General features: G+C 43.7%; 1 protein-coding gene across 5 annotated transcripts in view; it reads right to left on the reverse strand.

Annotated features, from left to right (window-relative positions):
- The window catches only part of SYT7 (synaptotagmin 7), an 807,051-nt gene that overhangs the window by 56,514 nt on the left and 725,708 nt on the right, over nt 1-24,829 (reverse strand). For all 5 annotated transcript variants that reach the window (XM_085648533.1, XM_085648532.1, XM_085648534.1 and 2 more), the window contains 4 exons: nt 5,695-5,965; nt 4,460-4,629; nt 3,635-3,749; nt 2,540-2,739 (listed from right to left, as the gene is read on the reverse strand). In XM_085648533.1, coding sequence (XP_085504659.1) covers nt 2,540-2,739; nt 3,635-3,749; nt 4,460-4,629; nt 5,695-5,965 — 756 coding nt within the window. The remainder of the gene's footprint in view (nt 1-2,539; nt 2,740-3,634; nt 3,750-4,459; nt 4,630-5,694; nt 5,966-24,829) is intronic.

Below are 24,829 nucleotides of genomic sequence, written 5' to 3' on the forward strand. Positions count from 1 at the left end.
GTCTGCATCTTGGACAGATGGCACTCTGAAATCTATGCACATTTTGTGTATTTTTAAAGTGTTCTTAAATCCTGACATCTCTTGGCACTGACACTGTGGTGTATCTTAGTTGCAGAACTAATTAGAGGCTCAGGGACAGGCTGATCCATGGCTGATGGGTGCAAGTAAAGAAGGGTCTGCTGTCTCGATTTTGCTGGAGACGCTGAACTCTTACTAAACTGGCATTGGCTGATCCGAGCAGTCCAAATGGCGCAAATTCTTACATTTTTTCCATTGTATGTAGTTTACAGCGCTTTTGGGGAGGTCGTGCAATTGGTCGAATGTGATGGAAACGCTTTCTATTCTTTTAGGGTCGATAACCAGCTCCTGCTCATTTGGGGCTACGTCAGCACAAACCACCAGAGAGAGAGGTTTGCAAGGACATCGCCTACTGATGCCGGCGTCCCAGCCCATGTACTCCAGCTGCTTTCGGCTGTCCCATGAGGCTTGACCCGAGTCTCTGGCCCCCAAGAATGTGGAGATGTGGAGGCTTGGTGCACCAGGTGACCTGCAAGGACCAGCAAAGCCCTGACCTAGCCATTCCTGTATGGCAGATATGTCCTTTAGATGCCAGCATGAGCAGCGTCCCTCTGGCCTTTGTGCCTTGCATCCATCTGCGTCTGTGAGGGCTGGAAGGCATCTATTAGTTCTGCTCTTATCGCAGGATTTTTATACCCCCTTTTTGTGGTCCCACCAGAATCCAAAGAAATATCATGCCGTCAATTTCAAAAGCCATGTGATTTTGCTTCATGTACTGTGTTGTCAGGGTTACAAGCCGCGCCGTGGCATGTGATGTCATTAGGAGCACGACATTCTTGATGTTGCTCCAGTGGGGACGTGGAGGATGACACGGGCGATGGGAGCATCTGAAGGCTTCGAAACCTTTTAAAGAGCCCGGAAACCTACTCGCAGTAGGGGTAGGGCCTTTTCATGGTGTTATATGTTTCAACTCTCCGTAGTTTTTCGTGAGCACTTGTTCCTGTCCGCAATGTGCCTGCGGATGCCCCGACAACCAGCCAGGAGCTGACTGCGGAATCGTATTCTCTTCTACTGATGGCCACAGATACCCTTTAATCTCATACGAATAAATGCACCCACAGGTTATACTGCCATGCCTGAGCCCAGAGACCGTTTGCAGTGGGTATAAGGAAAAAATAATTACTCTCATTATTATTATCCATAGGTCATAGTCTATTTAAATATATACGGTATGATGTAGGCTTTCCTCTGCTGTGACATTCTGTGGATGGGAACTATTTCCTCTTGTCTTCACTTTAGCACACGTTTGTATTGTTTTATACATTTTTGTTTTTCTAAATTAATAAATTAGTATTCGGTATTAGAACTATGTAAAACAGCCATATATATGTATAAAACACCCATATATCTATGTAAAACACGCATGTCTTCTGAAAGCTTATTATGCTACAGCCTGCTATGCTTATACACAGTATAGAAACAGAATCATTGTGAACAAGAGATATTTTGAAGTGGTGATGGTTCTTAAGGCAATGCTCAGTTCACTAATCGGTAATTACTCGAATTACAATTTTTGTACATAGTTATATTTTTATGACAATATGTCTTTTCTGATTCTCTGAATAGAGTGATCTGGTAAAATTGATGTTTCTACTCAGACAAATTGTGCGTACTAAGCACAGTAAAAAGGAAAATCAACTTGACACACTATTAGACTTGGTCCAGTTAATTGAGAGTCAAAACGGCAGACACATAAATAACTAGAAGCTCCCAGAAGAGTCATATGTGCAAGAAGTAAGCTGAAATTTCTTCATGGGCTTTCATTTACTGAAATATAAATAGATCTTATGTAAATATTCACCAATACAAAGTGACCTAGGGCTACATACAAAGTTAGCCAAGAAACCCCATACAGACCACAACCAGACAACAGTGTGCCCTGGTGGCAAAAGAGAAGGATGTACTTTATATATATATACCTCCTAACCCTCAAGAAAGGCTTTTAGGACCCCTAAATTGCCAACAGTCCACCACGCTATGGACTCAACAAAGGCCATGCCTGTCTTCTGTACACTCCTACTCTTCACAGCAGCAAAGATGAGCCACTGGAAACCTCACTGTAAAGTATATTGGTAAAGACTGTCATTGGAATAAGCTGTTCATTTAACTCCCTTTGTTTACATTATCCGCTTCTGACTTTGTTGTTTTTATGAAGTGTGAGTTAAAAAACTCTTTTCGCTTTAAAAAAGAACCTCATTTTACCTTTCACAGTAACCATGAGCAGTATCTGTCAAGAGTCAGAGTTTTTCGGCTGATGGACACATTCTCCCAGGGTATTGCAGCGCTTTAACTCCTCCCTGAAGAAGCCTGTTACAGGCACAGGGGTCTGGCTTGTGTTAAGACACTTGCTATTTTAATATAAAAATGGCCTCTAAATTTGCACAGTTTCAAAAACATTCTCTTTAGTGTACTTGGTGTGGGTGTTGATTGGTAGATGGGGTCCAGTCTGTTCTGAGCTCACCTTGCCAATGACGTCGTTCCGGCTGAGCCTGTCCTTGTCCATCACGGTGATGATGATCGTGGTCTCCCGCAGCCGCTCCGTGGGGATGTCAAAGATGAAGGACTCGTTGAAGACAGGGTTTAAGCAGCGTTTCATGACCACTGTTTTCTTCTTCTCTACGCGCTTGTCCTTGTGCATCAGCCACACCTTGACGTAAGGGTCTGAGGTGGAGAGAGAACCAAAAGACAGCATCATTAGGAAGTTCACCATGCTCTTCAAGACAGAAACTTGACTGAACCCTCCTGGGCCGGGAGGGCTACAGACACAGCTACTTCAGATAGGGCACAGATCTGTCCTTGCCAGAGACTCGCCTGAATCCTCCTCTACAGCATAAGGGTGGAAGAGAAACCCAGCAGGTAGGGGGCATTCTATCCAAGCCAGACACCTGAGCCAGAGACCTGATGCCCTGATGTTTGATGTCTGAGCTAGAGTCCTGACTCAACCCTCTGCCTCCAGCAGGAAGGACACAGAAACAGCTCCCACAAGTAGGATGCCATAATGCTCTGTCCTGGTGAGCTCTTCTCTGGTATGAGGCCCACAGGGATACTCCCTCAGGTAGGGCACAGTGCTTTCCTGGTCACAGTACTGATTGAGCCCTCCTCCGCAGTGTGAGAACCACAGAGACAGCTCCTTTAGAAGGCACATCCTGATGACTGCCCACAGACTCCATGCAACTCATCCCCACCATGAGCGCCGCAGGCACACTGAACCCGGGCGTGAAGAAGCAGAAGTGAGCAGAAAATGGGGCCATAGAAGAGGTGGATGTGAATTAAGAAGGGGGAAAGACAAGAACAAGGAAAAAAGGGAAGGAGGAAAGAGAGAAGCCATAGAAAGAGTGATAGTGAGAGTGGCAGAGCGAAACTGTGTGTGGCGTGAGGGTGCACAACCGGGTCAACCATACTTCAGACCCATATGTCTCTCATCCCATGACCTAAACAAAGGTTGCTGGCTGTGCACCTCCTGCCCTTAATGATGCTTGATACTGTAAGATATGTTTCCCCCCAGCCACCTCAGTGTCTCGGAAAAGCCTCTGTCCCTGAAGTGCCCCTTTCATACCTGACGTCCCTCCGATGTCCATGGCTTTCAAGTTTCGTGCTTTGATGATGTTTACAATGATGGAGTTGCCAGACGGGTTGTAGCACAGAGACAAGAGCAGCTCTCCCCGGCTCCCCTGCAGAGAACAAAGAGTCACATTCAGCAGCTGAGCGACTGCAAGATATAGGGAAAGTTACAAGAACAGCCCGACCAACAACCCAGGACTGAAACCACCGCCACCCATCCGCGAGGAAACCTGAGAGGAGCAGACAAAGGATGGAACCTGCCAGCCAGTAGAGAGGAGCAGACAAAGGATGGAACCTGCCAGCCAATAGAGAGGAGCAGACAAAGGATGGAACCTGCCAGCCAGTAGAGAGGAGCAGACAAAGGATGGAACCTGCCAGCCAGTAGACGGTGGCCACAAGACAGGCACGGGACGGTGGCAAGTGATATCTAAGTAATGGAAATCAAAACATTGACACAAGATGGGGGATTTTGTGCATCAAAAACAGACAAAGAATCGAGGTCAATATGGAAGCTTGGTAATGAGTATGAAATTGTAGCAACAAGGTGGGCTGTCTCTGTGAAACTGGGCACTGGGGTAACTAGATGCATACAGAGTGGGGCGTCCCGATGACACTTATGTGGCTGAGGGGCAGTAGGTGGCTACTTGTGGGCAGTGATAGATCATGATAAATGGCTTGATTTACTGCATATTGTGACGTGGGAGAGCCCATGGAACACCCCTTCCAGACATCTGCCGGAGGCCCTCACTGATGGCAATCCAGGCATTGCCCAGGATCCCAGGTACACGGATCTGGGTGGCACCATCAGGGGGGGACTTACGCTTCCATCAGTGCACGGCTTCAGTTCCTTCCAGAAGGTCTGTGACTGCCCCAAGTCCACCTTGTTCAGGGGGATGTTCACCTCCCCAATGGGATCATTGCGGCTGAACCGGTCATAGTCCAGGACTTGAAGGTAGAGCACCCGTTGTACCACCTTCTCGTACGGAAAACCTGCAGATAAAGAACAAAGGACACCTCGCTTCATATCACAGGCGGCGCCTCGAGGATACAGGCCTGAATCCAATCTCATGACTTATGTGAGGAAAGCCTCCTACATATTCCCTGACCCAGTCTTGGTGTAAATCACATATGATTCAAACACAGGGGGGGGTCTGCTTTTTCTCAGAGTCCCTGCACACAGTCATCCATCTCAGTGACAAATTGAGTCTCACTCGATGATCGCCACCACCAACTTCAGCCAGGGAACAGAGGGGTTCACAATGGACTGCTACCCCGACCCTGAGAATTATCACCAGACTTTAATACCTCACATACCCAAAACACTATTCAAGTCTGACTGTGGCTTTCATCCTTTGTTAAGACCAAATTCACGTTTTAGTGCCTTTAGTGGGAATGGATCACTGACTAGGAGAAGGCATTGCGCGTACTAGCAACAGCCACATTTATGTGCTGGGGATGATAATGCCCTTACTTTCTGTTTTTCAAAATAACCACAGTTCTTAATTCAGCTTTCAGGTCACCCAACAAAATTTCATGGTGTTGCTCGGCTGCTGGACTTGGCTGCAATCTGAATTCAGATAGCCTTAATTAACCATATCTAAATTGCCCACATTTATTCACTTGTCTTTTTTTGTAGCCTTTAAGAGGAAGGCAAGTTTATGAAAAATAAACTTGTATTTCGTGTCCTACTTTTACTCTTTCTCCAGTCACTATTTCATTCTCCCTACTCTCGTTTAATCTCGTTGGGTAATATTGCCACATTAGCTCCAGGGCAATAACATTTCCCATGATGCTTACCTTTAGCCGTGTTTAAGGTTCTTCTTACCCTTACCTCCTTTCACATGAATGGAAGAGCTTAGGGCACTGCCCTGCTCTCATTGCAGAAATATACCTCAAGATGTAGAGGCGACCAAAAACTCTTAGCTGTGCCTCCAGGTTGACCTCCAACCCCTGCAGGAATAGCTGCCAGTCTTGCACACTCATCATCACAAGTATCAGTCAATGCTAGCAGTTCCAAGCATGTTCGCTGTGCCCAAAGTGTCATGTTGCACTCACCTTCGAAGAGGAAGGTCTCGTTCCAGTGTGGATTCAGGTTCTTGCGCTTCACCTTGGTCTCCAGCTTGTTCTTCTTGTCTGGCAGTAAGTAGATCTTAACAAATGGGTCACTTGTGCCACTGAAGTCTTTGGCGGGCAGCTCCTGGGCTTTCAGGATCTTGACCGTCAGTGTGGACTCTTGGAAGTTGTAACCCACGCTGAACTGGATACGACCCAGGTTCTCCCGGCCAGGCGTTTCGTGGCATTCGTCCTCATCAGAGCCTGGCGAAAGCTGCAGAAAAGAGAATCAAATCTTTCAAAACATCTGAGACAATTCGATCTTTTCAGTACCCTGTGAAACACCTCATCTGCATCATCTTCATGCTTACTAGAACATGGAATGAGGGAAATTTGACCGCAGATAACAAGGTATGCCATTAAAGCCTGACATCTTTAAACTTGAGCTTGATAACACATGATCTTTATCTTTGTTCCTTGAGCAGAGTCAATCCCTACAGTGTGAGTGGCCAGGTGAGAGCCATTACTAGTTACAGCCCAACTCTCATAATTATGAGGGTTAAATATGCATGCTTCTCCTGGTTGTCTTAGGTGGCAGCACTACACAGTGCCTCGTGTACATTGGGAATTGCAATAGCAATGAGAGGCTTTTTTGATGGACTGCATGAGCAAGGCCCGGCTGCCAGTGTGTACAGAGAGTGATTGGCATGGATTGGCTTGCTTGAAGTTTGTCTATATTGGAAGTTTGCCTTATGTTGTTGCAAGAACACGACTTGAGGTTTCCTGCAGCAGGACGTTCTATCTTGGGATAAGCATAAAGAGTTTGTTGGTAGACCATAGCACCAGATGTTAGGGAACAGACATAGCTAAAGTTCTTCTGGAGACAGTGTTGAAAGAGAGGGGGCAAGTGGGCATGAGTAGAGGCTTCCAGGGGTACCAGTTGCTACCACTGGTACACAGTTTAGCACTCCTAGGCGCCCCTGACCTCAGTGATCATGTAGGCAGCAGCAAGAAACAAAGGTACACATGGCTCTTGGAGGCTACTCTTTGTCGTGTCTGTCTCTGATCCTTACTCTAGCTCCCCAGGAACAACTAGGAAGCTGCTGAGGAGACAAGAGGCCAATCGTGGGATATCATCATGGGCAAAGGTGCATCATGTTACTTCGGCTGTTCTTGGTGTTTTGGTGGATTGATGTTCATAATCAAGGATCTGGTTGCAGAAATGGAAACTGGGTGCAGCATTTTAGACCTTTGCTCAGTGTGGATCCAAGCGATAGGGCAGGTGCTGGGTTGGCTAATGGTGCACAGGCTGCACAAGCATTCATTAAGAACGAGGAAGCAATCCTTATGCTCTGTAGGGGAGCTGACAGAGCAGATGATGCAAGAGACACTCATGAAATTCACAAGAATGCAGGAAACTGGGTAGTGGGGCACATTGGATTGGCATGGAGAAAGTGAGGGTGGCCATAAACAGGGATAATGCTTTTAGCTGTGAAGAGAAATGAATACATTAATGAAAGAGTGACTATGAGCAAGATTAGGAAAGTAATTTGGGCCACATGGTAATATTCAGGGGCTGCCAAACTTTAGTACACAAGGTGCGCCCTCGGACAATCCATTCTACGCAAGTCTGATATTATCCGTTTCAGAGTGTGACTTGAGATTCTGTCTCGAGGAAACAGTCAGGGGAGAGGAACACACACCTAAAAGAGAGTCCACAAGAGCCGTGGACAGTAGTTCTCCTATATGTGTATCGCGAAACAAGCCACTGTATACTATGCATGCTATACTCCGGCCCATTTATGCTGTATAGTCATTGTTCAATATAGAATCTAAGTTTACGAGAATAAGAGACAAAGAATTAATTTGAAACCTGTTGTGCTTATTATGAGGCTGCTTTAATTTGACACGTTATTTAGTTCTGACTTGACAGATGTAATGTAATAAACCTAAAAAAGATCATTCAGGAGTATTAAAGAAAGGGGCCTGGGCTCCATCCATGTTAGTAGCCAGGAAAATATGTTTTGATTGGGCAGAAGTTATGTGCTTCAACAGAACAAGCATTTGCAATGCAACAGGCATCACATTTACGAGAGTTTGAGCTATTGGCATTGTAAATGACAATGCGTTTTATTTATGTGTTGTTTTTAAAACAGATAAATAAAAGGCATTGACAGTTACAATCCCAATAACTTAAACTCTTGAAAATGCATTAGGAGAGAGCATGTCCCGTCTGTAACAGCAGGTAGGACATAGCTATTTGAGAAAAAGTGCTCAGAGGCTGTAATTAAAGACTACCGAGTAACAACACATGTAACAGGGTGTGTCGCCATAGGAGGTTAAAAAATGAGACAAGGTTGTACTAAGGAGGGACTACTAAGCCTTTTGACGAATGAACAACCACAGTTTACAGTGGACAATGACACAAGCCAATGAACAACTATTAGCGGAGAGTGGGCGGAGCTTCAAGTCCCTACCTGAATACAGCATACACATGTGCTGGCCAGGCTCGACCTATAAATGATTCCCCTTTATGCAACTGTGATTATTTTGTTCATTTATCCACCTGCCTGAGCCAACAGCAGTATAGCTGCCTGAGCATGAACTTTCAATGGCACACACATGACGGTGTAATATTGTTAAAGTGTGTTAAACTACTAGATAATTTACTATATTTATTTTTCTCTGGCAGCATCAGATATGGGCAGTTATGGGGAATGTATTTCAGTCCCAGCACCCTCCCCTTCCATCATTAACTATAGACTTCAGCATGCAGTCTTGAGTTTGAAAGCAGTATGGGATGTACCGTAATCTACATGGATTTTTAAGCTTGGCTTGAGAGTGCAGCTGTTGCATTACCATATATGACCAACAGAAAAGAGCTTTCAGAGTACTACAGAGAGAGAGACTTAGGCCCAATCCACATCTTGTTTCACCTGAGTACAGGATTTGATTGGGCCAATCATCAAAACACAGCTTGTATTACACCGTGTGCCAAAGCTTTTACTTGATATAGCAGGAATGGGTTGGTTATGGCAACAAGTCAATAATCATTGTTATAGGCCTGATCTGTTTATTAGGAAATGCTATGATAACGACACTGAGCCTGATATATTTATTGTGAAAAGCATATGTTAAAGTTAATAGGCAATTACGTGCAGATTGTTATTTCTATGTAGTAGAGCCTACAGGTTGGTATTTTGTTACATGGAATCTTACAGATTACCGTGGTAGACAAGGATTTTTGGTGTTGGCTACCCCGTGTGACAAACCGTGGGTATAAAACGTTTGCTCTACAAGAATCTCTGTTAGGCTGTCTTAGGAAGAAGCAGTATTTTGCTTAGACAACTGTAATTGTGCACACCTGTCTAATTGTATTACTGGGTGCCTAATGCTTGCTTTGTGGAATCGTTTACGCAAAAAACTTTAGGCCTGAGGTAGTTTTGATAAACTGTAGGCCAGATTGGTGCACGGGGAAACATTACTTTCGACGCCATAGGTCTGATATGATTATCTGCAATGAAAAAGGCAGTTGGTCTGGCTTATTTATAGATCTTAAACAGCTGGTTGGTATGATATTGTGTTACAGGCTATAGACAGATGTTTTGCTACATGTAGTCTCATAGGTCATTGTAGTAGGCAACGGTTTTGGCCCTGGCCACTGAGTCTGACAAACCCAGGGAGTTTTCACTGTGATTTTTCTTGTTAGGCCCTGTAGACAGGGGTTGTATATTGTTTGCAAGCTGTATTTTTCTATATATTTCTAATTTTTTAACAATATGCATGATTGTTGCCAGTTTATTTACAGGCCGATGATGGCTAAGATGTAAAGTCAATGGTGAGGGTTATAGACTTCTTCGGTTCATTGAGAAAGTCATGTTGGATTTCATAGGTTTAATCTATTTATTATGAAACGTTATGACAAAGCCAGTAGGCCTGACCTATGTATTGTGAAAGGCATGTGTTACAGAGAATAGTTTTTACGGATGGGATGTTATTACACTGTGCTAAAACCTGCAGGCAGGTAATTTGTTGCATGGGATCTCACAGATGACTATACTAGGCAAGGGTGTTGGTGATCCACCCGAACAAACTGTGGGGATGGAAGGTATGCTCTACAATAATCCTTGTTTGGGTCCTTCAGGATAGATAGCATTTGCTTTGACAGCTACGTCTGCATACATGTGCAATGTTATGACTGTATGTCTGATGGTTGCCTTGAGGCAAAGTTTATGCTGAAGTACGGTAGATCTGGGCTAGGTATGGTGCCAAGCCAAAGATAACCGATAAATGCTTGTTTGATGTGCTGGGAAATGTTATGCCGGATGCCATAGGTCTGGATTGTTTGTTATGAAAAGTTATTACAAAGGAAGTAGGGCTGACTTATTTATTGCAAAAACATCTGGTAAAGCTAACGGGCCTCTAACAGTAGATTGCTATCACATTATGTTATGGGTTGTATAAAGATATTTGGTTACATGTAATCTTACAGATTAACATAATAGGCAAGGTTCTTTGGTGTTGGTCAACCACTCTGACAAACCCTTGGAGTAGCATTTGAATGTTGATGAAACTTGTAAGGCCTCATTTAGGGTTGTTGTACACTGTTTTCCCAGCTATACTTTTGTATGTATTTGGATTTTTAGAAATGATTGGCTGATAGTTGACAGCCTATGTGCACTTTAGTGGGTCTTTGTTGTAAATAGTGTCAAGCCATTGGTCAAGGCCAAAGGCCTTACCAGTTCACTGGCAATAGTTATGTAAGATTCCCTAGGTGTGATCTGTTTATAATGTGAAGTTATGACAAAAGAGTTCACTGGCAATAGTTATGTAAGATTCCCTAGGTGTGATCTGTTTATAATGTGAAGTTATGACAAAAGTAGTAGGGCTTTTAAGGGTGGATTGTTATCACACTGCTAAAGTCTGTAGGGAGATATTTTGATATATAGGAAATCTCATAGATTACTGTAGTTGTTAATGGTTTTGTTTTCAGTGACCCACCTGAAAAATCCATGGGTAAAAATTATTTTCACTATGGTAATCCTTATTAGATTCTACTAGCAGGTAATTCATATTGTTTTGACACCTCTAATGTGCACGTATTTGTAATGCTTTTATGGTATAATTGATGGTTGTCTTGTGGAAAGGCTTATGAAGAAACACATTAAGTCTGAGTTGGTTGTGGTGACTTGATAAAGGTTATAGGCCTGATTGTTTATAATGAGAAGCTACAAAAAGGACAGTGTGACTTACATATTGATTGTGTAAAACATATGTTTAAAGTGAACTGACATTTAAGGTTAGATTGTTATCACTCTGTATTAAAGTATACAGATAGGTATTTTGTTACATGGAATCTCACAGGTTACTGTAGTAGGCAAGAACATTTGTGCAGGTTACCCCTCTGAAAAACCATGGCTATAGAAGATTTAACACCACAAGAATCCTTGTTTTGCCCTTTTAAGAGAAATGATAATTTGCTTTGCCAACTGTAATTTTACATACTCTGTAATTTTAAGACTGTATCCTTGATGGTTAATTTCTGGGAAAGTTTAAGTTTAATACAGGAGGCCTCTGTTGCTTAAGGTAACAAGTAAAAAAAAAACAGCGAGTGGTCTGATTGGTTCACTAGCAAACATTATTTCCAATGCATGGGTCTGATAAGTTTTATCATGAAAAATTATGGCAAATGCTGTAGGCCTGACATATTGACTTTGAAAAGGATATGTTAAAGACAAAGTATATTTACGTGTGGATTATTATTTCTCTGTATAAAGCCTACAGATAGACAGATATTTTGATACAAGAAATGTCACAGATTACCTTTGTAGGGAAGGATTTTGGAGTTGGTGACTGCCTCTGACAAACCCTTGGAGCAGAAGATTTACACTGTAATAATTCCTGCTAGAATCTCTTCTTAGCTATCTGCAAGGATCTTGTAATAAAAAAATAATTAAATAATACATATATCCGTAAATATAAATATATATCTATATAGATCCATTGGGTGCCTGTGGACCAGCTCTTGGCTGCCATTGGTCTGTCTGAATGTCATTTGAACTCTACTTCTATTCATGTAAGCATAATGCACGGGGTAATGGTTAAGTCCACTTAAATCAGTGGTTCTCGTTTTGTTAATGATTGCATTTTCTGATCACATGTGTATATCCTCCTGCAAATCAGTGCATTGCATTGACAGGGCAGGTTGCTTTTCGATTTTCGAATATTATATTCCCCCTTTCATTTCTCTGTCTCTCCTCTTTTTATTCTAATATTTCTTAAGAGGCTATTACCTCTTTCTGGGCAGGTATAATGGGTCGCTTGCTTACCCCTCATCGTCTGTGGTGCGCCGCATCCCACGTGGCCACTTCCTTTAAACTAGGATACCTTTATGGAATGCAGTTGTCCATAGTGTGTCATTGTTTTACCATTCCAAGATGATAAATACATTGATTCTAAATATGACTGCCATGCAGGAACTTTAAAAACAACAACAGACTATTTACAATACCACTGCAGGACGACCACCCGCTGATATGTTTAGTTTTGTTATTACAAGCATAAGCCTGCTGTGTTTAGACAGCAGCATATTTTCTCTTTTGTGATTGTATCTTTTAATGTATCTTGCATATGTTGTTGAGTTAATGTGTGCTTTATTGCAGTTGTGTCAGAGGCTGAATGCAAGCATGAGTCAGTGGATGAATGAATGGATGCATGAGTGCAAAAATGAGAGACAGAGTGTATGTATGATGACCTATTGAGTGCCTAAACCCATCAATGATACAAAGTGCACTTACATTCATAAGGCAGACCTATAGGAATTGGTAATGCTAGTCTTAACTTTGGATATCCCTGGTTAAAACAGTATCATTGTACATAAACCACAAAATGACAACAACACCATGTTTCTAAGTCAGTTTTACGTTCTCGCAATGTGATTGCCGTTTTATCCAATTTCTTTTTATCACAAGCATGTGTGTTGTTTTGCTTATGCTGGGGAGATAAGATGCTGTGTTATTGTTCTAAAAATTAGTTTTATTTGATGTATTGCTTTATTTTGGGATCTTGACAAAACAGGTATTACATTTGTTGTGTAGCTGAGTCTGTTTTCCCTCCAGCCTCCCCATATTGCTGCTCTGTGAATCACGGTGCAGCAATAAACACTACATATCTGAGGTGCAGGGCAATATATTTTTAAGGTTCTGCGCATGGTTCACTGGGCTGCTTCATATTGGAACAACATTGCCTGCAGAGCTCTAATGTCTTAACACCGCAAATGTAGCTCCAAGGGCTAAATGCACTAAAAGTTTTTAGGGTCTAAAAAAGTCTAAATCGCTGCTTATGACTAGAAACTTTTTTTGCCATGTACTAATGGCATTTTAGGGGTCAGTAGATTTTTAGTGACTCCTGAAAGTGTTTTCAAATTCATACTGACTCACTATTCAGAAGGGGTGTGTCGTAGGTGTCCCTTCCAACCAGTGACTAGGTATAAGATGTATCAATGTTTTTAAAATAAAATGACCAACTCCCAAGTTGGGGTGGTACACCATTTTCAAAGTGGAAGGGGTCCATGTGCCCCCATCCCCTTTGTGAATGTAAAAAGAAGTTTGATGAGGAGAAGGGTGAAATAAGCTTTAAAAAAGTAAACCTAATTTTATAAACACACCACCTTTTACTTAAAAAAAATGGGCTTCTATGAAAAGAGCGTACTTTATTCAAAGGTGATCACATACTTGGTGGTCTGCTGATCCTAGCAGGCCAACCAAGTTCGGCTTTAGCACTGTTGGGCCCCGTGTGACAGCCATTTTTGGCACCCCTGCCCCATACCCTCCTTGTCGGATTCCCTCTTGACTACTGGGCAGAAGTGCCCTGCATCTCTCCATAGACACTCTCTCACATACATTTAATTTGTTTTAAAGCACTGGCAAAGGCTGACTTTACTAATAAGAATGTATATCTACCCAAACAAACCCTTTTCAGCAACATTAGGAATAGATCATGAAAGACTGGGGAGACAAAACAGAACGTGCTAACATACTTTATGCAGTTTGCATGCAGCTCTTTGACCACAGTTAGGTAACAGTCACTGTTCTATGTTAGGGCTATATCTTATGAACTGCGGTGACAAAAGGATATCTGTGGCAAAAGCAGTAATCCACTCAGCTATCCACATAAAATACAGATCTGTGATCTGCACAGTGCGAGTTCTTTGCAGCAGGCACAATTACCCTCTGCATTTCTTTATGGCAAGTGAAAACTGTAACTACTGATCTCTCTCTCTCTCTCTACAAGAAACTCTGCCACAGGTGTATTTAAATCAAGAGTTATCGCTTAACACAGCGGCCCCCTGAGGTCAGAAACCCCCCTCCCCAGGTCAGCGCCCAGTGTGGCCACACCAGATGCATTGCCCTAAAGCCGGCCCTGAGGCCAACATCCCTGTGATGGGCACCAATCAGAGTGAGTCGCAATTTGCAACGATCCTCATTAACATTCATGAGGTAGGTCGAAAGGCGGCCCAATCCACTTCAGAATTTTAGAAACCAACTTATGAGAACGGAGGTTGGTTGATAAAATTCCTTACTGGTCGCAAAAACACTGTCCCCGACCAGTGTACATCTGGCCCTTGTATACTGTATGGTGTATGAGAGTGTGCTTCACTAAAACCTGGGACACTTTGGGAGCCAGAGACACTTCAGGATACAGTCCACAGGGCTGTTGCATTTGAAGTCACACTCAGCACGTCAGCTGGAGCTGGGCGGGACTACCTTTCAGTTCTCACACTGTATAAGAGATAAAATGGCATATGTACAAGCCACTATCGTCACCACAACGTCACCTATAGTGACGCAGTGGTGGCAATAGTGGCAACGCCTTATGTACAAGGCAGCGTTAAGCCACTTAATGTGGCTTAACGCTGCCTTGTACATAAGGCCCCCTTTCACGCAATGGTTAGCGTGAAAAGGGTGGGCAGTGGGTGTTGTGGTGGGCGTTTCACCGCAACACCCATTCATGTTGATGCTGCCCCCTATGTACAAGGGTGGCGTAAGGAGGCGCGCCAAAATTAAGACCAGGTACAACTGGTCTTAAAATGGCGAAACGAGGAGAAATAAATTATTTATCCTCGTTTTTGCTTTTTCCATGTGTGCTGCCTTGTGCAGCACTCATGGAAAAAGCAAAATGCCATTGTTTGTTTATGTACAGGAAGGTGTCCCTTCCTGTACGTAAACAAACTTAAAAAAAATATGCCATTATGTCACTTTCATGTGTGCTGCATGAAGCAGCACGAATGAAAGTGACAGGATGGCATTTCTAGGATTGTTTATGTGCAGGAAGAGACGCCTTCCTACACATGAACAATCCTCCCCTCCACGCAGACACCCTTGCACTATGGTGCAAGAGTGCCTGCGTTGGAGCTAAGTTGCTAAACTGAGCGCTATCGCAAGGGGAAACGCAAGGCTACACCACAGTCTTGTAAATATGCTGCAGCCCTGCATTTCAGAAGTGGAGGAGAGAGTTGTTAAGCCAGGAAGGCTAACGCCTCTCTCCTCCACTTCCTTGTACATATCCCCCAAAGTATCCCGCTCTTACAAATAAAAGCTATCACAAGTCATTGAAGTCTTCCGTGAGGATGTATGACGTTACAACGCACACTTTTACAACGCATGCACTTACAACGCATTTTTTACAACGTATAATCCATTACAACGCATGACATTACAACGCATGACACTACAACGCATTTTTAAAAACTACCTTTACAACGCATTTCCATTACAACGCATACTACCTTTACAACGCATACCATTACAACGCATAATATTAAATTGCATTTAAGGTAAGTATTAGATAGTATAGGGGTAAAAGTTACTTTTCTAACTCCAGGGGGTGCAACAGTAGGGTAAGTGTTGGATAGTATAGGGGTAAAAATTACTATTCTAACTCCAGGGGGTGCAACAGTAGGGTAAGTGTTGGATAGTATAGGGGTAAAAATTACTATTCTAACTCCAGGGGGTGCAACAGTGGGGTAAGTGTTGGATAGTATAGGGGTAAAAATTACTATTCTAACTCCAGGGGGTGCATCAGTAGGGTAAGTGTTGGATAGTATAGGGGTAAAAATTACTATTCTAACTCCAGGGGGTGCAACAGTAGGGTAAGTGTTGGATAGTATAGGGGTAAAAATTACTATTCTAACTCCAGGGGGTGCAACAGTAGGGTAAGTGTTGGATAGTATAGGGGTAAAAATTACTATTCTAACTCCAGGGGGTGCAACAGTAGGGTAAGTGTTGGATAGTATAGGGGTAAAAATTACTATTCTAACTCCAGGGGGTGCAACAGTAGGGTAAGTGTTGGATAGTATAGGGGTAAAAATTACTATTCTAACTCCAGGGGGTGCAACAGTAGGGTAAGTGTTGGATAGAATAGGGGTAAAAATTACTATTCTAACTCCAGGGGGTGCAACAGTAGGGTAAGTGTTGGATAGTATAGGGGTAAAAATTACTATTCTAACTCCAGGGGGTGCAACAGTAGGGTAAGTGTTGGATAGTGTAGTGTAATATTATGCGTTGTAATGGTATGCGTTGTAATGGTAGTATGCGTTGTAATGGAATGCGTTGTAAAGGTAGTTTTTAAAAATGCGTTGTAGTGTCATGCGTTGTAATGTCATGCGTTGTAATGGATTATGCGTTGTAAAAAATGCGTTGTAAAGGTAGTGCGTTGTAAAAGTTGCGTTGTAAAGGTTGTTCCCCCTTCCGTGACCATGCATGAGGCTGCACCGAAGTAAATGTCTGAATTCACAGAAAGCTATGGTGGGCTGCATTTCCCAATAATGTTGGTTTATGGATACATTTTTCCTTATAATAATATGGCGCCCTATGTTCCCTCAAAGTTTTGTCTGATCGATCTGTCTTGAAAAGTCCTACTTTAGAGAATGTAGGTGTAAAATAAAACTCCAAAAATGTACCACGTGCCTCAAATGTTTTATTCTAGCCTCCAACCGCTGCCAGCATCAATGCGCCTCTCATTCACGCCTCAGAACATACGTTTTGGCTCCTGAGAAGATGTTTGTGAGTACCCATGGTGTGGAGTTTAGCAACAGGCGTCCTAATTAATGAGGATGGTAAGAAATGGAATGAGTGATCAGCTTTAAAGAAACTCTTGGAAAACATCAGAAAATGTGCAGTGTTAAAGAAAATGTCCATGACACCATCTTCTCTTTCAAACAAAATTATTTATCTCTGAAAACTAATATAAAATGTCTAAAAACTCCTCCTAGGCGGTTTTGTAGGGTTTGGCAAAATGGAGGAACGCCATAATATGGCCCTTTCCCCCTCTCGCCGTTGCCCTGCTCTATTTAGAGTTAGAGTCAGTAAAGTTGAAGTCAGGAAAGTTATTACTTCCTTATTACAGGTGGCTCAAAAGTTCAAACACACCTGTAATAAGGTGCTCTAGGACAAACGGTGACAGCTGCCTGAGCACATCCTTTGGGCGCTAGAATATAGAGAGAAACGTCTGCTCCCTCCGCAGCGGGGGGGGGGGAGGGGTGATTTCTGGTGTTTCGATAGCCCTCACTGACTCGGAGGGAAGGCAAGAGACTCTCTGCTGAATCTGCCTGTCTGCAGAGGTGTCTGTCCTCCTGATGAAGAGTAGTGTTGAAGCCCTGAATCTTTTCAACAGATCGCTGCAAAAACACAACAATCAGTGAGAAGTGCAAGCAGCAAAAACACATTTACTGTGTACCAGGCTTTGACTGTTCTCAGGAATAAAACCATTAGAGTTAACATTTGACAAAGTTGGGCTGTCACCCACAAGTGCACTTTCTGCTTGTAACGACGAAAATGAATAGAAAGAGTTGTTTTCAGATCCAAGCCTCCCAGACAGCTCAGCCGTCTGGTTTGCTAATGACATCTTGGGGACATTCAGAAATCTTCCCTGGAAATGCATTCCACCAGTTGTTTACCATTGGTTTTGTAGTTTGTAACCTAAATTTGCTGGCTTTCTATTTGCTAACTCTATAGTTGTCCGGCTAGAGTTCGTCCCTACCCTATTTACTGTATTCGCTCACAAGTGCCCAATTTCTGTAAACAGGCCTTTACATTTTGTTATTATCTTGTCACATTTGCTGTGCATTCATACACAGTGGTCAAATGTCAGTCTCTCTCTTTCATGTAACTTGGTGTTTACATTTCTTTTTCTGACTTCAAAATGAGAGGATGTATGTGACAATCATGCTGGCTCTGGGCGAGTGCCTATAGAAAACTGTACAGTGTCATTTTTTTCCAGCACACAACACAATGTAAATGTCCTTAAATGAACTGTGCAGAAATTTCAGAATTAGGGAAGCCCAAATGAAGCACATTTTGGGGTAATTCTTAAGTGTGGTGGCAAAACATATTTGAAAATGATCAAAACAAATCAATACACTAGATGTTGACATTTCCCCATATTATTGTTTGTGCAGCTGTATACTTTTATCAGTGAAACTGTATATCTGCAAATGTAATGGTGATTCCAAGTGAAAATGTGTTGTCTGTAATGGAAGAGGGCTACCACACCATGCATATTCCACTCAATGCCACTCCAGTCTACTGTGCACCACTCCACTCCACATCACTGCACTCTGCTCTGCACCACTCCACTTTACACCACGCCACTGCACTCTATGCCACTGTACTCTAGGCCGCTCTGCACCACTCCACTCTATGCCATTACACTCTAAGCCACTTCACTCTACACCTCTCTACTCTACTCTGCTCCACTCTACTCTCTGCCAATGTACCTTATGCCACTCTACTCTACACCACTGCACTCCTCGCCACTGCACTCTACACCACTCCTGTCTAGACCACTCCACTCTAATATGCACACCTCCACTCTACGATACTCCACTCTGCGCCACTTTGCAGCACTTCACTCTAGGCCACAGCATTCTATGCCAATACACTCTACGTCAATGCGCTCTACTTTGTACCACTCCACTCTATGCCACTTTACTCTACTCTGAAAAAATATACTCTATGCCACTGTACTCCAAGCCATTGCACTCTATGCCACTCTGCGCCACTGCACACTATGCCACTACACTCTGCGCCAGTGTACTCTGCACCAAGGCACTCTACGTCACTGCATTCTATGTCACTGAACTGTACTTTGCACCACTGTAGTCTAAACCACTGCTGTCTAAGCCACTCTGCTCTACACTACTGCACTGTATGACACTCTACTCTGCAACACTGCACTCTGTGACACTTTACTCTTCAACACTGTACTCTCCGCCACTGCACTCTATGCAACTCTACTCTGCACTACTGAACTCTGCAGCACTCCACTCTACGCCTCTGCACTGTATGGCACTCCACTCTACACCACCATACTCTACTCTGCACCACTCTATGCCACTGCACTCTACTACACTCTACTCTATACCACTCTACGCCACTTCTCTCTATGCCACTCTACTCTATACCACTCTACTCTACACCACTGCAGTCTAAGCCACTGTATTCTATGCCACTCTACTCTGCACCACTTCACTCTACACCACTGCACTCTAATATGCACCTCTAATCTACGCCACTGCATTCTACGACTCTGCATTGCACATCACTAATTCTAAGCAGCTGCAGTTTATGCCACTAAACTCTGCAACACTGTACGACAATGCACTCTACACCAGTCCACTCTACTACTCTTCACCACTCCATGTTTCCCTCCTATGCCATTGCACTCTACTCTACTCTGACGCCACTGTAGTCTACGTCACTCTACTCTACACCACTGCACTCTATTCCACTGCACGCTACTCTGTGCCACTCTACCCTATGCCACTGCACTCTATGACACTGCACTCTGCAACACTGCAGTCTACGCCACCAAACTGTACTCCACTCTACTCTGCACTACTGCATTTGTTGCCACTGCACTCTACACCACTCTACTCTGCAACACTCAACTTTACGCCACTTTACTCTGCATCACTCCACTTTACACCGCTGCACTGTATTCCATTGCACTCTATGGCACTGTACTCTGCAACACTGCACTCTACGCCACTGAACTCAACAACACTCTACTCTGCACTACTACATGCTTTGCCACTGCACTGTACACAAACTGCACTCTGCGCTACTCTATTCTGCATCACTGCACTCTACACCACTTTACTCTGAAGTCCTCCACTCTAGGTCACTGCACTGCATGCCACTTCACTCTACTGCCCTATACTCTACTCTGCACCACTGTACACCACTCTATTCTGCACCACGTTACACCACTGCACTCTATGCCACTCTATTATGCACCACTGCACTCTACTCTACTGCACTCTACTATGCAACACTCTAATCTATACCACTGCACTCTACTCTACTGCACTCTACTATGCTACACTCACATCTATACCACTGCTTTCTACGATGCTACATTGTAAACTCTGAATTCTATACTGATGCACTCTACACCACTGCACTCTACACCATTCCAGTCTACTCTACTCTACTGTACGCCATATGATTCCTCTCTATGCCACTCCAATATACCCCACTCTATGCCATTCCGCTCTACAATACTCTACTCCACTCTTCGCCATTCTACGCTACAGCACTCCACGCCCCTCTCCTCAACGTCACTAACTTTTAGCCATGCTGAACAGAAGCCGCGCTGGTGTACAACATGGCTAAAACACATTGGCAAAGCCAATAGCACTTGCGTAGGTGAGATCTATTTGTTTTGCCAATGCTTGTTAAACTTGCTTCATTGCCTGTGTACTTGCATGTGTACTTGTTTTCAGGTCTGACTTGACAGTGCAGCTGTCTGCAAAACCTATTGCTACTAAGTCTTTAAACTATATATTGAGTGGGCTACGGCTGAACCCTCAAGGAGTATTACACTCTAACCTCATGCTATTGGCTGTGTGGTGTATCATTCCGCATTATATGGAGTGCTTACAGTACAATGTATGAGGGGCTAGGTTACATCTCAAAAGTTCTCTGAGTAATCGCATATTACATTCTTTATCGCCTAGATGCACTGTATATAGAAAGAAAATGTATTTTCTTACAGCAGCAGGCTTTTAATTAAGGTTTTAATCAGGACTCAAAATGAAACCAGACCCACTGGCTTTGCCAAAACTTGCTGCATTTTTAAAGAGATTTACCAAATGCTAAGGGGCACCTTGTTATATATGCCTTGAGACAGCTGTGGCTGATGACTGCAAAATGTTACATTATGAAAGTTGGATTTTCGTTTTCAGCACGGTACATTTGAACTCAGAACACTCTCCATGAGAAGTGCTCTTGGGGCAAAAGCTGGAAACACCTGAAAGTGTTGCACTTGACACACCATCATTTGGCAATTATGGAACGGAGGAAGGAACAATAATATCTTCAGAAATTCAGATAAGGGATCTGGGTGATATAGTACACAGAATAAAATACCCTCAACAATACATGAAAGTGTATTGCAAGTCACATCTGCGTTTTAGAATTTTATAAACGAACCCAGCCTTTAGCCTTAACATCTATATGATTACACAACTCGTCGCGTGCAAATATCCTTATTATGTACAGTTGGGGTGCTTTATCTCACACATAACAGTATTTGTCTAACGAAGACCTCATTAAAGGGTAGTAGAACACTTTAGAACATACAAGGAACTACAAAGTACACAGGAGTCAAAATCAGCTACATAAGAGATAAGAAGACAGATTCAAAGGTCTGGACATATACTCTCATCTCCGTGGCCTTCATTTGTAAATAGCTACATAGCCACAAACCACATGTTGAAGCATTTAGGAAGCCTTCCAGTTTCGACACTAAAGGGTTCATTACATTCGTGGGAGGACTGCCACCATCAGCCTGTCGGTGGTGGTCCACCCGCCTATTCTAAGGGCAGATCAGACCGCCACATTTCGATGGCAATCGGAAAATCCGACAGCCACGGTCCCGACAGTCGAATAGATTCCGACCATCAAACGGACCGCCCGCAATACCCAGAATGGTGGCGGTGCCTGGTAAACACCGCAGGACAGATTATAATATCCATCCCCGCCTTCCTTTCCATGACGGTTCGACCGCCATTAAACGGCTGGTGGGATGGAGATTGGGGGCTCATAGTGGGCCCCCTTCCCCCTGTTCCATTCCTGTGGGTGATGGGAGGCACCATTGGTGCCCCCCAACATATCCCTGTACCAAGTGACAGGCACCGCATGGTGCCTGTCACGTAGTAGAGGGATATGTAAAACATCACTTTTTAACACCCGCTGCAATGTTAAAGGTGGGTAATGCGACTGCCACGGTGGCGGTCGCATCGTAATTCCTAATGTGGGACTGCCGCACGGTTGGCGGACGGACCCAAATAGGAGACGATGGCGGACGGACTGAAGTCCGTCCGCCATCGTAATGAGCCCCATGGTCCCTTTTTTGGACTTTTATTGTATTTCCTATTTGGTGAGAAACAGGAGTTTCTGTCCAAAGTTACAAGTTATGTATGTAAGGAGTACTCCCATTTTCTTTCCCAGGGTAGATTTCAACCGGAGAAATCTGGTGAAATCTGCACTTGTAAAAGAAAGCGGATTGAGGAGTGGAGGAAAAATAATACTGTGCAAACAATGATTCCCACAGTCAGGGCCACTTCTGCGCTGTTGGCGCCCAGTGTGACAATGTCTGTTGGTGCCCCCCCAACCATGGTGGAGGTTGTGACCTCCTCCACCACAAATTTCCTCACCACCACCTTTTAACACTGCCCCTTAAGTCTCCCTAATCACTCTCTTTCATATGTATTTAATTCGTTATATAGCGCCACTCATACCAGTGTAGGGTGTCAGAGCACATTGCGCATCACACACATTATGCAGAGACAATCAATCATATGTGTGTAAAATAATTCATTGTTCTATATTAGGATTTTAACTTATAAACTGCAAGAAAAGCAATAACCCACTGACCTATTTACATTATATGCACATTTCATTATGATCTGTATGGTGCACGTTCTTTGCAGCAGACATACTAATCTGTGCTATTTTATGATCAGTCAAATCCTTAACTAGACAAAGCTTCGATCTCTCTCTCCAGGAAGAACATTAATCACCGAAGTTATCTTGACATTTTTATTGTTGCCTGGAAATTGCTGGCGGCCAGGAACACGACAGCAGGTGCTTTTAAAGCTAACGCTGCCTGAAGTCAGCATCCAGTGTGGTGTCACCGGTCACACCTCCCAGAGCCAGCCCTGCCCACAGTTATTCCCCATTTCAGAGTGAAACAATCGTAATACACTGGTAATTCCACATCTTGAAATTACCCTGTTTTGTTGTGCAAATCAAGCTGGGAGCAACAGAGCACTGTACGTTATGGGGTGTTGGGACATGACATAAGATTGCATACACTTAATGGGATTTACATCTATGATTTACGCATCTACAATACATTTTCCATATTTCGCATGCATTTTAGTCACGTTCTAAGGCCAGGATTCAACCCATGTACACAGATTCCAAAGTTAGAAGGTTACCTAGTAAACCACATCTCTTCTGCACACTGATTCTGTAAGTTGCTGTGTAGGATACTGTGTACACTTCTCCCCACACATTTCATAATGATGATCCAGGCCAGGCCGGCTTTAGAGCAGTGCCACTGCTGTGGCTGCACTGGGTGCTGACCTAAAAGGAGGGGGGCACCGACCTCAGGGGGGCCCTGTGTTTAGCAATAACCTTATAAGCACCTGCTACAGAGTTCCTTGTGCATCCAGCTTTGCTATAAGGCAGCTTCGTGATTGGCTAGGGGAATCGGGATCCTGGGGGCTTCCTGCTTCGTCGACCGAAGAGTAAGGAGGAGAGGCAGCTGCCGGGAAGGTAAGTACATTTGTTTTCTTTTTTTCTAATTACCCTCCCCCACCCGACCACTACTGCCAGGTAGCGGCCACTACTGTCTGTTGCAAAGAACAGATCTGTATTTTATGTGGATAGCTGAGTGGATTAGCAAAGCTAGCCTTTATGGGCATTTTAAAACAAATAAAATGTCCGAGAGAGAGGGGTTATAGGGGTGGGCGGAATTTGCAAAATACAATTTAGCAAATTATCGTGAAATTGCGCAAAATCTCCGCGAGCACGCGGAACTTTCGTGAAGATGCGGAGATTGCTTTTCCTGCCCGTTCGCGAAGTTTTTGCCTGCTCGCGCGGAAATATATCTCCAACTTGCCCATGCGGTCGATAATGGGCGCGGCCACCTTGCTCGCGATGCTTATTTCCTGTTCCGGGTCGAATGACGTTCGCGATCGCAATGAAGTGTTCGCGATCGCAAGCTCTCGCGGGATAGCTCGACTGGCTACCAACAATCCAACATCTCATGGCACACGCGAACGGATAGGAAAACTTGTCAGCGAACACAGGGACCCGATAAATTGCGACCGCGCACGCGAGAACGCATTTTTAAAGCGCAAACAAGAAATATACTTCCGTTTTGTGGCAGATTGCGAAAGTTTTGACATTTTCACGCTCTCCGCGGAACGAGAAAATGTCAAAATATCGCAAATTCCGCGAGCGGAACAAAATTTACTACCCAGGCCTAGCTATGGAGAGATGAGGGGCACTTTTGCTGGGTGGTAGTGAGGGAATCTGAGGAGGAGGTCATGTTGAGAGGGGTGCCAAAAAAGATTATTGCACCGGGCACCACCAGAGCAAAATCCGGCCCTGGTCCAAGTGTTTTTGTTCTCGCTGAGGGTTCCTTTCAAGTTCCGTAAGTGCAGGACACAAAGGCTGTTTACAGTATTTTCATGTTGAAATGAGTTAGGGTGTTCTTTCTGTGAATTTGAGGCATCTAACAATTAGCAGTGGAATGTTACAGAGATAATCCACACTTCCGAGAGACCAGTGGAGCTTTATAAGATGAGGAAATGGTCTGACTTCTTAGACCCTGTGGTATGGGAGTAAGAGATGTCTTACGTGTTTACCCACACCACATTACCACTGATAACTTGGGCTGGTGCCATGGTTGTGCTACTATACTGTAGTTTTCTTGGGGAATAAGAAACTTTACTTTTCATAGAACATGGAGCTGGAAAATGCAGCTTTTGTTATTTCTCTAGTATGTGATTGGGGAGCCAGATAGAAGTCCAAAACAAAGACCAATGATATGGCATGACAAA

The sequence above is a fragment of the Triturus cristatus genome, chromosome 3_2, assembly GCF_964204655.1.
Source record: "Triturus cristatus chromosome 3_2, aTriCri1.1, whole genome shotgun sequence".
NCBI classification, from domain to species: Eukaryota; Metazoa; Chordata; class Amphibia; order Caudata; family Salamandridae; genus Triturus; species Triturus cristatus.